Raw genomic sequence first — 18,141 nt, 5'->3', positions numbered from 1 at the left:
GAGAACAGAGAAAAAAGCAAGGTTTTATTAAAAGATAACAAAAAACTAAACAAAAAGTAAAGACGAATTTAGACTTCACCAGTGTTTTAAAATTCTGCCATCAAGTCTGTAGTGTGAAAACTCTTGGCTGAAACGGCAGGTGACACAGAGAGAGGATATTTGCAATCTTCTGGCAAAGGTCTCCTATGGAGATCCACAAGTGGGGGGGAGAGGAAAGGCAACCCAAAGCAGCCAGCAGTAAGCAAAAACAAAACCGAAGCCGGCCCAGGTGCTCGTCTGCAGAAGCCACCAGTCAGCGTACGGCAAGGTGCTGTAGCTCACCAGCCACCAGAGAAACAGGAATTAAAACGGGAGTGAGGCCCTGGCACACCTCTACCCAAACGGCCCAACACCCTCACACCCCTGCGCGTGCGGGTGAGGAAGGATGTGGAGGAAATGGCGCCCTCCTGCACTGCCGCAGGGGCTTCACCTTCCAGGCCCCAGCACCTCGTCCTCCCGGACCAAACCCACCCCCCCCACCTGCCTCTGCACTGTACTTTCTGTACCGAACGCGTACAGACCCTTTTTGTCATTATTCCTAATCAACACAGCACAGCAACTATCCACACAGCATCCGCCCTGTGTTAGACGATGAGCAGAGGGTAAAGGCAAATACCACAGCATGCTACAGAAGGACTCAAGCGCCCTCGGATTCCTGTGTCTGCAGGGACCCTGGAACTGGTCACTCGTGGATCCTGAGGGACGACTGCACTTTGACTCTGACCTGCTTCTTAACTGTCGATAGTCCAGGCTCTCGTTACAAGACAATAAAGCCGTTGAACAAGGAAGAACTCAGGAACTTTACCGCAAGTTTTACCCAAGAGGTGATGAGGCAAGGCCCCAGGTCTGAAGCTGTCTGGGAATGCTGTTCCTGCTGGGCCAGGGCCAGGCCCCGAGCATGCCTGGACGTCCCTTCCCGGGCCTCGTGTGGCTGAGCACGCTGACATCTCTAACACGGAGATGCACGGAGGCAGAAGGAAGCTGCTCAGTGCCTGGTTCACACAGCGAACTACACACTAAAGGACCCTGGAGTCGATCCCTAGATCAGTCCTTAAACAGCTTGTGCTTAAGGACAAGAGACGGAGCCAGGGCCGCGACACTGTGTGTGTGCTTCTCCTCTGCTGGGGTCCTGACCAGTTCACACTGTGGAAGCAGCAGGGGAGGGGCAGTCCTGGAGAGTGGGCAGTCAGGGGTGGACTGGGGTGTCTCCCATGCCTTCAGCCTCATGCCCACTTTGCAGCCGGCCTGGCCACCTCCAGGCCAGGCCCCACAGGCCCGGGGTGGAGAGGGGCCTCTCAGACACCCTGTTCAGGTGAGAAGCCAGTGCTCAGAGGCAGCAGGGACCCAGCCCGCGGCTCGGCATGCAGGCTTGGAGTCCTGCCCGGCCGTACCCCCCGGGGTGCCCCCTGTCGTCTGTGTGGGCACACTGGTCGGCCTCTTCACCACGGCCCCCTCCTAAACAGCCCTCTTACTGTGGTCATGTGGCAGCTCCTCTGCCCTGCAAGCTGTGTCCTGCTGGGAGACCATGTCCTTCCCCTGGGAAGAGGCAGGCAGGGTCTCCTCCAGCTAGAGGCTGGGGTGGGGGAGGCGGGGGGCCACCACTTCTCACCTCCTCAGGAACAGTGCCTGGCTCCTGGTTTGGCACTTGGGCCAGGCCCCCTGTAAGACAGGGACTGCCAGGAACCTCTCATGGTGGAAAAACCTGTGCAAGCTCTACTCTTCCGTCCTAACTGTAGAGGGTTCTTCACGATTTCCCCAGGTCTCCCCCAATCCCTCCTGGTTGGAGGTACCGGGAAGGGACAGGAGATGGCAGATGGAGGCTCAGGAAAGAGAGCATCGTTGGAGTTGTGTGGCCCCATCCCTGCAGGGCTTCTGCCTGAGGCTCCCTCTCTGTGCCCCGGCTCAGGGTGGCCTGATTGCTGAGCAGTGAACCCCACTTCTGATCATCTCCAGGGGACCATCCAGCTCAGGCCACAGGAGCCCCCGCTCTGACGTCTCCACCGTACTCAGCTGCCACTTATTAACACAGGTATTGGAGTCGCCACTTAATGACTCAGTTCCCATACCCAGCACAGGTCTCCGGAGGCTGGGGACTGATTGACACCCAGGACTGACTCCTCCTCTGAGCAGCCCAGCATGGCGGCGTGACAGGATGAGCAAGCTCCTGTCCAAGAACAGAAGACACTGCCACGCTCCAGGCACTGAGAAGCCTCCGCCTTCAACTTCTGTCTTAGGTCTGGGTCTACCTCTTTCTCCCCTCCCCAAACTCCAGGGAACCTCCAGCCCAGGCTGACTGTCCATCAGCCCGAGGTGAAGGCCCCTCTGTATCCTTCAGGAAAAGTGCCCAGTGACTCATCTGCCTCCTGCAGCCCTGGCTGGCAGCTGTGTCACAGGGTCTGTGCATCTAACACGCGTCACCCCTCCTGAGGGCGGAGGGGGCGCCTGCCGTCCCAGCATCCTCTGGGGTGAGCACTGACCTGCCTGTCCAGGACGGCATGCAACTCCAGCCAGAACCGACTCAAAAGATCGTCCACGCGAAAAATACATAAAAAAGTCCTAACACTTGTTTTTGAGTGTACTTCAGTATAAATGACTGGAGTCTGAATCTGGCCTCTGCTAATGTGATGACTTCTCCGCACTGGGATTTTGGGCAGAGAATCTGAGCACAGCACCCTGATGGGTCACGCCATATAAGGCGAGGTTCGGAAGCGCGGGCGCCAGCGCAGGCAGCTGCCAGCCACATGTGGAGCGTCTTACGGGAAGTTTATTATTTTCCAAAAACCATATCATCCCGGCGATCTCCTGGAGACGATCCACAAACAGTCCGTTCGCACAGCGGCCCTGGCAATTCTCAGCACCGCACACCCGGCCCGGTAAGGCAATTACGTCTGAGTCAAGTGTGGCCGTGTTTAGCTGCAAACTCCAACCCTGCTCCCCTCCAACATCAAAAAGAAAACACCATAAAACCACATCCTCCCTCCCTTTTGTTCTTGGCCCGCGGGAGATGTTCATGGGATGTCTCCATGCTCTGCTCTCCGTCCCCTTGGAGGGTGGCCCTGACCAGGCCTATTCTCATGGTGAGCTGAATGGGTGACTGAGACCACATTCACCATCACCAAGGGCCACTACCAGACAAGGACACGGAGGAAGAGAACAGGCATCCGGTGTTGTCCATGGCCTCCAAAGAACAAATGGCTTGTGACAACTGTCCCATTCCTGTGTGTTGTGTAGCCTGGGGGCCATTCAGTCAAGTGGCAGAGCAAACACAGGGATGAGTCGGAAAGTGACCAAGTATCTATACTCAGCATCAGGTAGAGAAGGCCAGGGCTGGGCAAAGGGCAAAGAACATCCTGACGATCTCCTGGAGACGGAGATCCCAGGCTAGTATGAGTGCCACTCCCCATCTTAGCTTCCACCTGCAATTTCAGAAATACTGTCAGATGCGGTTATTTTGGAGAACTGCCAATTATGGGGGACAATCCAGCCACTCAGAAGAGTGAGGACAATGAAATGAGTGGACCCTGGCTTGCAGTGAGGACGTGGCAGCCCCCTCCATCCACGTCCACAGCTCTAGAGTGACTTTTATGAGCTTTGGGACTGATGCTGGATGCTCTCCTTTAAATAACTGGCTGTTTTGCCACGTGTGTTCTATCTCAGTCAAAGAGAGAGTTTTGTGAGAATTAAAAATGATTCAAAACCTCAGACCTGGGAAGCAAGGTTTCAGATTTAATTAAGATTTTCATTTCTTTATGAATTTGGATTGAAACTTCCAATACTTTCTGAAACTGGTGTTTTCGCCCAATTTTTATTAGCGTGATACTCAACTGTGGGTAGGTCTTCCATATAAGTAAGAATATCCTCTCTAGTTCAGAAACAGATGTCAAAATCTGCGACTTTCAGATCACTTTTAAAATTGTATGTGAGCTCTCCATCTTGCAGAGGCTGAGCAAGGAAGAGGGCTTCTTACAGGACCTGAGGTGGGCCGCAGCTGTCCGACGGCGCCTGTGGGAGAAGCCGAGACGGTTTCAGGAGCCTCTCCGCTGTGGGCTGCAGCACTGTGGACTTCTGCAGACCCTACAGAGGAACCCTGTCCACACCACGCCTAACGAGCAAGTGATTTTGAGGTTTTCTAAACAAGCTCCTCAGCTATCCAAGCCCATTTGCCTCCGGGGCTTAATTATATGCAGATTTCTGCACAACTGTGCCAGGATTTATTGGCAGGGCTGGTCCACTCCACAAGTCGGCTGACAGAGGAGGAGCCCCTGGGGAAAAGAGGACTCCTTGGTCATGAACATCCTGTTCTTGCTTCAACAGCTCTTCCCTTCTAATGGGCTCACAGTCCACGGACACCTGTTACCATTGTTCGCGAATCCCCGTATTCTTCTGATGTCCTCAGTTTGGCAGCATTTGAATGGGACCAAATGAAAATGGTGATTTATTTCTAGCGATGTTCATGTAGAAGAACAGATAGGCATATTTATATGTACACAAGCTCAACACCAAAACACTAATTAAGTAAATTTAGTTTTCCCTTTAATCAGACTTGCAGGTAATTAGCTGTCAGCTAAGATAAATTACAGTTTATTCCATTTTTATACCATGCTTTGGTCAAATAAAGATTATGTTTTAATGGCCAGATTTAGTTGCTAATTTTTCATGCATACGAAAGGATTTGCAAATATTATCACTGGAATCTTTGAAGGTTCTGAAAACTAATCTCTGTCTAAAACATCACTCTTCAAACCCACAGTTGCATCCAGGGATAGGAAATGCTGGTTTGATCTTTTCTATTTGATTCACAACCATTCAGATTTTTTAAACCCTAGATTGAGAATTCACAGCCTCTGTGTGTGAACTCAACCCACGTGAGGACTAGTGGACAAAGCTGAACTCGGGAGCAGTCCTCTGTACTCCACAGGATTTGCAAAGGAGAGATCCTCCCAAAGCCCCGGGTTTGGTCACTGGTAACAATCTAATGTGCAGCGACTGCACAGGGAGATCTGTGAGTGAGAGAAGGGTGTGTGCAGACAGCGCTCTAATTAAATGGGCCCCCGGAGTGAGGCGGTGACTGCATTATCCTTGCATCAATCTGCACAGAAGAGTGGCCAGGCAGAGAACCGGGGAGAGTCTACTGCGGGTGGAGTTCACTGAGAACCACAGATTTCCAGTTCCTTCTCCCCAGGTTCGACAGTGAGTGAGCCGTGGTTTCCCTGTGTCCCCGATGACCGTTTGTTTTGTTGCATTAAGACAAATGACCACACAAGGTGCAGAATGTGCTGGAACCTTAGCATCAACCCTGCGGCACAGCTGGACATGAGGAACATCTTCAAACTGCCCTGAGTTAAGGACAAGGCGACTGTGGCCAGGCCACTCAGGGTCCCTCAGGACACAGGGCTCCAGCGAGAGTGTGAGATGCTGGCAGAGTCCCCCCTCTTGACTCCACTTGGCACAAGGAGGCCCTGGGGTCTCTCCCCAGCATGGTGTCTCAGCACATGGTCCACACAGCTGCTTACACAAGCCCAGGCTCAGAGAAGGTGCCAGAGACAGCCGTGAGGGCCACTTGCGTTTCTTCAGGTGCCAGGAAACACCACTTAGTCCCTACGATGACCCTTTCAGGTTATGGGCCTTTTGTGCCTGAGGAAAAGGAGACACAGAGGTGTCAGGCACTTAGTGCCAACTCCTAGGGAGGGGATGTGGGAGGGTGTAATCAGCAGGGCAAGATGGCCAGGGAGGAGGTGGGGACAGGGTCAGAACAAGGAGCGTGGGGAGGGTCTTCTGATGAGGTCAACTTCCCGGCTGACAAAAGCGCCCATGGACATAAGCTGGGGTCCCAATCAGACAGACACCTCCATACTTGTGCTCCTAAGTGAGGGACACGAGAGAAAAACTAAGAGATGCGTGGACACAGGGGCACCAGTCAGTAAGAGCGAGGAGCGCATGGGCCGGGGAGGAGGGAAGGCAGGAGAGTCCAGAGGCCATAAAAAGAACAGGCCAAACTGCCCACTGGACTCCCAGCTCCGGGCCCTCCTCTCAGAGAGGGCTGTCTCTGTCGCTCTCGCAGTCACCCTGCCGTCTCCCGTCCCGTTCTCCAGCTCTTTGCTGAGTGGAGACAATGAGCCCAGCACCTCCAGACGTGAAACTCGGGCGGCTGAATCTTGAAGCTGGGGCTCGAGCTCACCGTTAGTGACGCCCTGGTCCTGAGCTGGCAGCGGGACTCGATTTAGAACCTTCCCTGAGAGGGAAGCGTGGGGCGTGGCTGACCTCCGTGGGCCATGTCCACGGAGAAAGCAGGTGACGGTTGCCTCCCCGAGCTTCGCGCCCCTCGCGCTGGCCGGCAGCCTGCCTCACAGATGGCCAAACAAGGCCGGAGAGGCAGGCCAATGCCGGGGAGGCATGTTGCAGGAGTGGCACGCTAGGGACAGCCAAGGGGAAGTCACCCTGGTACAAATGACTGGGGTTACAGGAGAAGGGGACCGAGCGCCCCTCCTGCCCGCCCTCCACGTCACAGCTCCTGTGAAGAGGAGAGGCATGACACGTGGGTCACACCTGATCATTTCAAGGACCCAGGTCCCCCACGTAGAGCATCTGCCTGCAGCCTCTCCCTGCAGCCTCTGGGAGGCAGCCTGTCCTTCACTCCTGAGCAGTGGCAGAGATTCTACTGACACTTGGAAATTTGGCATTAGAAGGAAAATGATGACCTAATCCATTCACAGCCCCCACGAGTCACAGCAGTTGTGCAGGGTCCGACGGCACCAAAGCCTCAGACGTTCTCACAGGTTTCGAGTTTCGGCTCCATCAGCTCCCCAGATGGGCACACTTTCCTCTCCAGCAAGGCAATGCCCCTCCCAGGGAAGACTCGAGGTCTCACGTCTGCACTTGTTTTTGGGCACAGGGTGGGAAGCCAAAGTGGACTCTGACCCTGGAGGGAGGGGCATCTCTCAGTCTACCCTCTGGCTTCTCTGATTAGAGAGTGTCAGAAAGCCACCTTTTGGTAAGTCCCACTCCCGAAACCCGAACAAAAGGAATCTCAGGATGGTCACCTCCATGGGCCCCACCCAGCTACCTCCTCCCCGAGGACCATGCCGGCCTCAGAGGGACGAGGGACAGGACGGAGGGTTCCCAAGGCCAACACCCAAGTGCAGGGGTAGGAACATGGGACCCTGGGCATCAGGACACTGTCCCTGCTCAGTGCCTTGTTGAAGAGCCCTACGTGGCATCTTTTATAAGTATTTTTGGTGTTTTCTAAATACCAGAGGAGGGACAGAGAAAGGTATTGGACTGTGCATGTGTTCAAGTGTGATCCCTCACAACAGCAGCTTTGGAGACCGGTGTCTAAGATAACAGCCTTGAATTCAGTCACGGGAGACGGCGTCCTGCACGTCCAGGTAACACAACCTCGGTTCATGTCCATCTGCATGTTGAAAGAGGTCCAGGCACCAGGAAAGGCCATCTTCAGAGGCCACTTCTTTTTGCTGTTTCTTGTTTTTTTGTCAACTTGGAATGCCTTTCCTAGGGCCACCAAGAGCAGGGCCACTATTTTGGGGGCCAACATGGATTCCATGCTGTGTCCTGCCTGGAGAACTGAAGCCACCGACTCACAGTGCCCAAGCTCGCTGTCCTCTGAGGGGAAGGGGACAGTGACAATGATGAAATGGGGGCGTATTAGTGGAAATAAGGCACGCCGGCCACTCCCCCTAACTGCACTGACTGCAAGGTGAACCGTGTCACTGCAGCTGTCATCGCCCATGCTGCAACACGCAACACCTGGAGAATGACGCAAGCATTTCTTATGTGAATTTGTTCTAATCACATACCCATGACAGTAGAATGCACTTGGACACATCACACATAAATGGAGCATGACTTCTCATTCTTCTGGTCCTGCATGATGTAGAATCCCACCAGTCGTGTGGTCATGTATGTTCACAGGGTAATAATGTCAGATTCATTCTACTATCTTTCCTACCCCCAAACTCCCTCCCCTCCCTTCACTTCCCTCTATCTAATCCAAAGTACCTCTACTCTTCCCTAGCTAACCCTTCCTTATTGTGAATTAGCATCTGCATATCAGAGAGCACATTCGACCTTTGGTTTTATGGGATTGGCTTATCTCACTTAGCCTGATATTCTCCAGCTCCATCCATTTACCAGCAAATGCCATAAGTCCATTTTTCTTTAAGGCTGAGTAATACACCACATTTTCTTTACCCATTCATCTGTTAAAAGGTAGTGCAAGCATTTCTTAAGCACAGTTTTAAACAAAAATTTCAGAGGAAAAGCAATTTGTGTCTCCCTTTTTTTTAAACACACACACACACACACACACACTAAAATAGACGATATTAGAACCAGAGGGGTCGATCATTCGCCACAGCCCGTGAACCAGGACACCTGAGGACACTCTGGAGAATCAAGGTCGTTTCTGCAGCAGGTGATGAGGTGCACCAAAGCTGAGGGAGAGCATAAGGAACGCCCCCGAGACCCAGGCAGGCAGCTGGGAGGTGTTTGGGGGGCTCTGATGGACTTCATTGTTAACCTGCTTACGCTGCCACGTGCTCACGGAGTATGACTGACACTGGTAGTTACGGAGGCTGGTGCACAACCAGTTAAAGCACCAGAACTCTTTTGCAACTCTCTATTCCAAACAGATGAGTTGAAACCTACGAATATCCTTCTACAACTGCCAAACAGCATCAGGCCTCTTAGTTTCAATCTTGATCAAGGAAGATGTCTCTAAAGCCACCTGACGATGAGTTTATCATGCCCCATGGGGCTGTGCCCAGCAAGGACAGGGCATGAGAAGTCATCACAGGAAATTTAAGACAAACCACTTTCACCCCAAAGACTGCCCACAAAGTTCCTAGCCTTCCATAATGGCAAAGCAATTAAGAGCGGTGACTTGAAGCCACCGTCCACTGGGCGAAGATGAAGGGTCAGGAGATCTACTCCCATGAGCCTGCAGACAAGTCGCTGCTCAGCTCTGACCTGCGTTCACACAGAGCCAGTCCACCAACAGAGAGAAGACTCCCAGGAGCGTGTGGGCAGCGGGGCTCTTCTATTCTGTGGGCCCTCCAGGTGGACCTCACCCCAGCCTCGCCCCAGCCCACATTCCCACCAGCCAAACCACCAAGCAAAATAAGTCATCCCGAAGCCGCCGGTCACCTGCATGTCTCCGCTCTCGTCCTGTCCGAGTCCGAGTCAGCCTCATTCCAATGCCTGGCACGTGCCGCTCCGCAACTCCAGGAAGGAAAAGCAGGAGACTTCCCTCCATCACTTTCCTACAGCCCCTGCATGCTGATCAGGTGGCCGTGACTGCCGAGGACCAGCCCCACACCACCAACAATGAGCACTTTATTTTAAAAGGAAACAAATAATCCAGCCTGCTCACATCCATTCTGGTGCAAGTTTAGAAATCTGCAGCTTAAATGGCCACGCTGGATGTTAACAGCCTCAGGGACACAGACCGGCCCCAGTGCTTTGGTGGACAGTGAGGCTACCCAGCACCCAAGAAGCCACAGGCGTTGCCGTGGATGAGGGCAGCTGTGCCAGGGCACAGAGGGGCTCCCCACATCGGCTTTCAGATCAGGCTCGGAAGGGGACAAAGAGGCAAGGAGGGCGGAGCAAGTTCACTGAATGAGCGCCAAAGAGGCCACTCTGGGCGGGCTGCTTCCCTCCTCAATGGGGGCTCTGTCCCCGGAGGGCTCGGCCATTTCTGAAGAGGCTGGGGAGGCAGGACAGTTAGCGTCGCACTCTGGTGCTGATGCGGGAAATAAACGGAGGAGCCCCAGCACCCCTGCTCAGAAAGGTGTCCTGGGACAGGGACCCACCCTCGGGCCTGTCGGAGGAGCGGCCTCCTGCCTTGGCTGGTTCTGGTTTTCCTTTGACTTCATTCGCTCACAGATGGAAACCCCCACGTTTTCCTGGTGCTGTGCTCCAGAGCTCAGATCTCTCGGAATCATGAGCCGGTTGGAGGGTTTCCTGACCCTTCCTTATTTCGCTGTCTTTAAGGGACTGGAGATGTTCTTAGCAGCAGCACTCCTCCTCTCAGGGAACGGCAGAGGGACCCTGGCACACAAAGAGCCTCAGAAAAGTCCCCCTGGCCAGGTGGAGTTTGGAAATTTGAAAGGACAGTACTGACCAGATAAAACTCCACTCAGGGAACCCCTTGAAAAACGTTAAGCACCTTCTAACTTGGCCTCCCCCTTTCCCTGTGACATCTTGGCAAGGAATCTCACCATCTGAATCTGAATCGAGGCTATAACCTGCAAAATAAATGCCTAATGGAGAATGTCTGCTGGACACAGGACACATTCATGCTTAGGCAGAAATGGAGCCACCCGGAGTCACCTCTAAGGTGGGTTGACTGAAGAGAAGGCTTAGGTTCAATGTGGCGGCAACCTCAGGGACCCAGGAAGAGTCCCCAGGCAGTGGGTCCTTGAGGGGACCAAGGGAAGCCAGTGGCCACCTTCACCTGGCACTCCATACTCCACACACCACCTCCTTGGGTCTACCTGGGGCAGGCAAGTATTGCTGAAGGGGACCTTCTCCCTCATTCCCTGCGTGGGGAGGGGTTCTGTGTTCCTCTCCTGAGCTTGGGTGGATGAGACCCGCCGGGGGTGTCTGGGTGTCTGGGAGGGTGAAAAGGCACGCAGAGTGTCCCTGAGCTCTGCCAGGGTGCAGAATGGACAGGACACCTATTCCACGGTCAGCCATGGAGCCTGGCAGGGATCTACTGGGTACCCACTCTGCCAAAGCTCCAGAGTTTACAACAATCCAGATTCTGGGCATGCACCACCCTCCTTGAGGATCAGCACATCTGTTCCTCCTGTTACAGTGCTGAGAGCTACTGAATGCTCTGATTAAAACTTCTGTGTGGCTTGTTTGAAGTGGACGGCTTAAAAAGGAATGGGGACACCCTGGGAGGAGCTGCAGGGAGTCAGGTGCAGGTGATGCCAGTTCCACCCTGGTCTGTACAACCCAGGATCCTGTTCATGGCAGACAGTATGCCCGGCATCTAGAGGAATGGGACATTGCTCGAAGCCACTCCCCTTCCTCTGCCCCCATACAAGTTAGTTTAGGCTCAGCTGCGAGGACACCTGATGGACCAACCCTCAAGAGTGACCTTTCTCTCCCTGAGGTGTTCCTAAGGAGGACTGGAGGCCCTGGGATGTTTAAGTGCTTCCCAGTAGCTCACCCCCGCTCCTGGTCAGCACTGGACGCCCACTGGAAAGCCAGGGTGGCCCATCCCAACCTCCAGATACCACTTCTGGCCCCACAGACACCGTCTTTGCACCCGTGGGGTGAGGTGGGCACAGCCTGTCCAGTTCTGCACAGGGGGCCCTGCTCTGCAGGTGCCCGCCTACTCCCTGGCAGCCTGGTCCCTGCCCCACGTGTCCTGCCTGCATCAAGGTCCTCCCGACTCCTGCATCTACCGGAATCCTGCACGTCTGTCTTCCCTGCCTCCTCCAGCCCTCGGTGGGTTCTCCCCGACAGCGCTGGAGGACCACGGCCCCGTGGGGAGTGGGTGTCGTGTTCAGCAGGTCTGGGGATCCTAGTGACGCAGCAGCCTGGCCCTGAGCTGTGAGACCTGCCTGCGGGTGGCCGGGCGCTGTCCGGGACTGTCTTCTGTCTCCCAGCAGCCCCCTCCGCCTTCCCTCCTGTCCGGCACCTGTGGCCCTTGCCTTTACCCCTCCTCCCAGTGTCACTGAGGCAAGGTGGACAGAGAGCCCTCCAGGGAGAACGGGCGTGTGCCCGTCCCAGCTCTGCCACCCTCATCTCAGCTAGACTCCGGTCTTTCTGATGTAGGGCCGAATCCCAAGCCAAGGGGCTGCACTCAGATGGTGCCTAGCTCCTCCTGGGTCCCTCAATCTGCAGGACTAGACCGTGTGTCCGGGCATGTGGGTGTGGGCTGTCCCCCTGAGCCACCTGAGACCAAAAAACACCCTACTGTCTCCAGATCCCAGGGCCCCAAACTAACAGCCATCGACACCAACAACTGCACACATGTGTGGCAGAGTCGACTTCCCATCATCGTCCGCAGAATCTCAAGTCAGAATTCACGGTATGAACCATGACCAGGAACCTGTGTTCCCGGGTGGCCTGGGGACCCTGGAAGACAGGGGCAGAGCTTCCTAAAGCTACAGTGCGAGCTGCCTGCACCTGGACTGCGGTTTCCAGTCTGATTTACTGGCCTCCTGGATGGAGTTTTTACCCTTAATCTGCTCTAGTAATTGTTTATGAAGATGTGAAACACTGCCCACCGTGGCGCCGCTCAGATCCTGAGTGTCATGGTCTATGGCCCACGACTGCACATCATTTATGGGTTAACAGTGTGTACTGTGCCCAACAAATCATCTTAATGGTCATTTATACAGCCGGTAAGTGGCAAAACATCGATATTTGTTAGGTGAAGTAAGCACTCACGGCTCAGGTGTGCCGTGCGGGGAGTTTGGGGTTTAGGGATCTCTCTTGTTGTTGGGCTGAGTCAGCAGGGTGGGGTGGGGAGGCCTGGTTCTGACATCTTGCAGTCACTGGGATAAGCCATGACAAAACTGTGACAGCGAATGTCCCTTGCTTCCCATGAAGGGAACTCAGGAGACAGTGCTACGGGGCCAGAGCCTGAATCTGTTCGTCGCCTCTCCCCGAGATTCTCCCCGTCCCTCATGCACTATAGACTAGGGCTTGGGTGGGTTCTAGCATGAATAGTGAAAAAGGGAAATGATCCTTTCAGCCCCAGGAACGGGATTCGCTGGCCCATGACACCGGAAGGAACCCCGGCAAGCTGAAAGGGACCCGGAGGCAGAGTGAGGCTGGAGCGAACCCCAGGACACCAAGGACCACCTCTGCGCTCTGCTGGGTGCTTCTGCTCGTAGCCCGGCTCCTGGTATTTGGTGAGCAGCTACTACTCTCCAGGCACTATTCAATAGGGTCCTTCTGGCTTTCCCACCAGCTGGTGGGTGGCAGAGCTGGGACTCAATTCAAGTCAAGATCTGAAGTCCACCATCCACCGGGACATGCTGGGTTGAGCTCTATATTCAAACAGGGGTCAGACTACTTTCCTGGATCCAAGGGCCCAGATTGGTATTGTTGACGTAAACGTCCACAGTCAGACCCTCCTGCACAGGGACTGTCACCAACGGCCCCCACTCACCTGGCCTCCACCCACACTGGTCTCAGTGACATGCTGCTAAACCTCATCATCTCTCCTGATTGTACCCTAAGGAGAAGGGCAGAGCCCAGCCTGTGGCTTCCTTTCCCCTTCACCTCCTCCGCCCTCCTCTCCCCACCCGCTGCACATTCCCAGTTTCACGTGAAGACTCTGAGCTCTGGGTCTGCGCGGGCTGCTCCCCGGCTCCAGTCCTGCTCAAGGTCCTCCAGGCTCACCTCTGTGAGCAGCCAGGGCTTGGGGAAGGGGTCCCCAACCTCCCTGCACTTTCAGACCCAGGAGAAGGGAGCCTGGGAACCAGCCAGCGCCAGGCAGGGGAGCGTGTGAGGTCGCGGGAGGCTGAAGTCACAGGGCAGGCAAAGCCGCGCCCCCCACAGGGACCTCTCCAGTGGGGTCTGCTAACATGCTGTGCAGATGCACGCTGCCCTGCGACTGCGGTGGACTCTGATGACGGACCACCTTCCTACCTACGGATCCTGAGGTCCCTCATATTTAAAATTGTAAAAAGCGCCAGCTTCAGACCGGGGCTGGGCAGGGGCACTGGAGTTGGTCAGGTCCCCTCCAGATGGCAGTGGGTGACGCCCTCTGGCTCTGACAGCAGTTGGGAAACACAGCTTGTGTCCGTGCCCAAGACCCAAGTCCACATTTGCTCACTGTTCGTCTGTCTTCTGAGTTTGCACTGGATGGTGACAGAAGGCCACCCCTGTCTGAGGACATACTGCGGGGCATGTTGTGCCCCTGAAAAATGCCAACCGAGGCCTTGAAGATTCACCAGATGCTCTCTGCAACATTCAGTTACGCAGAAATGGTCCTCAGTCCTCAGGAAAACAAGGGAAGCCTCAGATCAAAAGTCTCTGTGACCTTGAGACCCACCACTAGTCGTCCACTTCCAACACACAGGTGCTGGGAGGCATCCGGAAAAAATGGAGGCACAAAGGGAAACTGAAGGAGTGAGCGCCGTCTGTTTACACACTGGCGGCTGACTGCAAGCCTTCCTGAGCGCTGTGAGTCCTCCTAGCAAGTCCTCCTGAGCCTGGGGCTGGTGGCAGGGACCCCTGGGCGTGCTGCTGGTGGCAGACGTGAGGGTGGTCTTGGGGATTTGCTGCAGGCAGGCCCTGGGGGCCTGGGTCCCAGCACCCTACAGAGGGAGCAGGGCAGCGGTGCTATCCCCTTTTGCACCCCACCCCTTCCCTCCCAGCCTCCATTCTAGAAGATGTGGTATATGCTGTGCTGGGGCAAGGTGTGGTCCCAGCCTGCAGCCCTCCTGGGAGGTGGGCCTCATGGAAGGAAGCAGGTCACTGGAGGTGGACCCTGAGAGGGCACTGAGACCCGGCCCCTTCCTCTCTCTCTCGCTCTTTGCCTCTCAGCCACCACAAGACAAGCAGGTTTCCTCTGCCACATGCTCCCTGCGTGATGCGGTGACTCAACAAAGGCATCAAGGCCAACTGATCATGAAGTGAACCCTCTGAAACTGTGAACCAAAATAAACCTTTCCTCCTTTTAAAGTTGATTATCTCAGGTATTTTCTGACAGTAATAGAAGGCTAATCAACACAGTATGAGAGAAACTTCCCTGGAGTCAGGAAAAGACAGCATTCAAGAGAGAATCTTGTCAAAGTTTTTTCTCCCCTTTCCCTATTTTTAAAATGTATAACAGAATACAAACACCACAAATATCCGGTCAGCCCATATTTAAAATTCTTTGTGAAGCTGAGATGCTAATAATATACTCGTGAGCAGAATGATTTAAATTAGCACAGCACACAATAGAACAAAAAATTGAAATTACTCCTCCTCACGAAAACTGTTTTGTATTTACCCCAGGGAGTTGTAAAAATGATTCTGAGATGTATTATGGAAACAGTCTACTACGATCTAATTTCTGATATGCCAGACTACATTAAGGAATGAGAATCTGGGTACTCCTCTTCCGTTCCACTCTTGACCGTGAGTACCAGTGGCCAAAAAAGCCCTGCTAGAAATCACTACAAAACATCAGGGCATTAGGATGACTGACCCTGATAGTTAAAACGATACACAGTTAGGTACTGGATGAACTGCCTAAAACCAGACGGAACCTTGTTCTGAATCCTGAATTCTCGAGTTTCATGAGAAAGTCATTTTTTTTCTGACTCCAGTTTCTACAGTGATTTAAAACAATCTGCATATTCCCTGGTGCATCTGACAATAAGGACAAATTCTACATTCCATAGCGTTCTCCGTGGCGGCTGCCCAGGTGCCGTGCAGATTAACCGGCTTTCCCCCATGGTTTTTTTTTCCTTTGGCAGCCAGTATCTTGTAAGTTGTCAGGGAGAGAAATCAATGCCTTAAACCATCTAAATGCAACCTGGGAGCTCAGCTTGAGACCGTATGAAGCATTAATCTGTGTGACTGGCTGTTCATGATTTAAGTACAGAATCCTAGAAGTCGTTGCCGTATTGGCTAGACCAGTCGCGAGGCTCAGATGGAGGGCATTTCCAGGGACTGAGAGGAGATGATGTGTCTGCCTCCTACCTTAAAGTCTGCCCAGGAACCAACACCACATCCAACAAGAGTCCACTCTAGAACCCCAGGAGCGTGTCTCTTCCCACGGAGTCAACATGTCTTGGGTGACAGAGAATCAGACAGATACTCCTCCAAGACACAGAAAACAAGAAGGAACACATGTGCTTGAAGTGCCACTGGGAAAGCCACTGAAGGGAATGTTCGGGACCCGTCTTGGAGACACGGCTCGCTTCACCAGGCGGATTGGCTGACGGGCATCTGCACAGTTCTCTGGGTCAGGCTTCTCCGGTAGCGAAGAGTGGCTGTCCCTGGGGCCCGGACAGCCCCCCTCCAAGACTGCCATTCCCAGGGCCCAGGACCCTGAACAGCATCTGGCTTCAGAGGCAAGAGTTCATCTTCCCAGTTATGGTGTGGCCCAAGTCGGCCGGGATGCCTGGGGGCGGCCTGAGCTGGAGACTCAGCTCAGACCAAAGGCACATTCTCAAAGATATGGCTGAGAAAAATCATTCACAGAATTCAACATAGAAGACGTCATTTTGCTTCTCTATGGATGAAACCCAGGATCCAAAATGCCTGCACACCTACAGCCCACACCACGGATAAACAACAGCCACCCTTGGTCCTGAGCTTCTGTTGAAACCCTTCATCATGCACTTGACAACATCCTCAGGGGACACACCGTGTGGTCACAAGGTGGGCTTCTCTGACCAAAGGCACCCGTGGCTGGGCACTGTGGCTGCACCACCTGGGAGATGGCTGGCAGTGCCGCCTGCAGGACTCTCCCCGCACCTGCTGCCCGGGACCCCAGTCTCAGGTGGCCAGATGCGGGCCAACACCTAAAAACCACTGGGTTAAGGCACGGCAAAGTACACGGTTTTTGAATTCCTTCCTTGGTTACTGCCTGTGATCTCTGGTGGCAGACCCCAGCACTCAAATCAACGAACATATGAAAGGCCACGTAAGGCCAGCCCACTACCAAAGACGCGCACATGCCAAGGGATGCCGAAATACGCACACCATGGTCTCAGCACTCTGGAGTCTCCCAGGCCCAGGGAGAGCAGGTCTGCTGGGAAACACAGAGCACATGTTTACAACCTTGACAAAGCGGCTCCATCCCTCCTCAGGCTATTAGCTCCCCATAAAGCACTGCATTCGACCCCTTCTGCTGCGTTAAGGTACACCTTGAGAGAGGACAGGCACCAAGAGCCCTCGGTGGGCCTCAGACCCAAAGAGCCCAGGTGAGTGACAGCCTGGTGTCTCTCCCTCATGGTGTCTTCCAAAGATGGACCTTCTTGATCCAGCAGCAACCCCCTCCTGCTCTGTTCTGTATCTTAAAAATGAGTCTCTAAAGGTGTGACCACCATCTTGGAAGAAGTGAGAGTTCAAGAGGGAAAAACATGAAATCCTGAGAGGTCCTTTGACTAAGCTGAGTTCTTCCTTCCTGTGCCCACTTGTGCTCTACAGCCACCCAGCTGCCTATAGTGGAGCTCCAGCAGGATGCCCAGGGGATTGGCAGAGACCTTTTGTACCCAGCCAGCAGGTGGGACCTGGAAAAAATAAACTTAGATGCCACAGAGGCGGCCCCTGTGCTCTGAGTGGACCACCAGTCAAGGAAGCCAGAGAGGGAGGGAGGCTCTCCAAAACTGTACCTCTGCCTGCACGTCCCCAACACTGCTCAGTGCCCACTCGGGCTCCTGCAGCAGCTCTATATTTGTGGGGCCCCAGAGACCTGCAAGCAGAGAGAATTATGCGGAAACAGGACAGGACCCAGAGCCAGGGACGGCACCCCCCACCGGGCGACTTCACAGGATCTCTGGGAGTCGCTGGTCACGAGCTGCCCCACATCAACGGCCATCCAAGACTGTCCATGGTCTTGAGGGCAGGCTGCTGCACGGCCAGGGGAGGCAGGAGCTCCCTGGGGGAAGGTGACAGGGCTTGTAATCACCACGGCTGGGTGGCCCGAGTCAGGCTCTAAGTCATGACTCCTCTCCCACAGGAGGAGACGGAGTCCAGAGGGCAGGCTGACCGGACTCAGGTCCCACAGCACATCATGGCAGACGAGGGCTACGACGTGGCAGAGCCTCGCGGGTGGGCTCCTGCCCCAGGATCTGCTCGGCCGCTGCCCCACAGGGCGCGTGCGTGAAGCACAGACTTCCTCTGTACCCCACCACGAATGTCTCCCCGCTTCCCCACTGCTGAAAATGCCTTCCTTGTTTTGCGCATCTGGGATGCGCTGACCTCGCTGAGGACCAACTGTCCCGTGCTTCCTGCTCCAGCGCGCGCTCCGCTCTTGTCTGCGGGCTCTCCGTGACGGCACCTACAGCGACCTCACCACGTTTCTTTTCTGAGGCCCTGCACCAGTGAGGTTCCAAACCAAGCACGTTTTGGGAGCTCGCTGGCAGCGTCTGACCCGACGCCACCTCACTGGTCAGT

General features: G+C 54.5%; 1 protein-coding gene across 4 annotated transcripts in view; it reads right to left on the bottom strand.

Annotated features, from left to right (window-relative positions):
- The window catches only part of Dpp6 (dipeptidyl peptidase like 6), a 734,784-nt gene that overhangs the window by 369,739 nt on the left and 346,904 nt on the right, over positions 1–18,141 (bottom strand). The window contains exon 1 of one of the 4 annotated variants that reach the window (XM_058582855.1): positions 9,202–9,337. The exons of the other annotated variants lie outside the window; for them this stretch is intronic. Within the exon in view, the coding sequence (XP_058438838.1) occupies positions 9,202–9,207 (6 nt within the window). The 5' untranslated portion in view covers positions 9,208–9,337. Of the gene's footprint in view, positions 1–9,201; positions 9,338–18,141 lie in introns of those variants that run through there. 4 annotated transcript variants of the gene reach the window in all.

This window comes from Marmota monax, unplaced genomic scaffold, assembly GCF_021218885.2.
Source record: "Marmota monax isolate L192 unplaced genomic scaffold, Marmota_monax_Labrador192_F-V1.1 WCK01_AAM20220418_F8-fsc00226, whole genome shotgun sequence".
NCBI classification, from domain to species: Eukaryota; Metazoa; Chordata; class Mammalia; order Rodentia; family Sciuridae; genus Marmota; species Marmota monax.
This window is presented reverse-complemented; position numbering and strand designations above follow the sequence as displayed.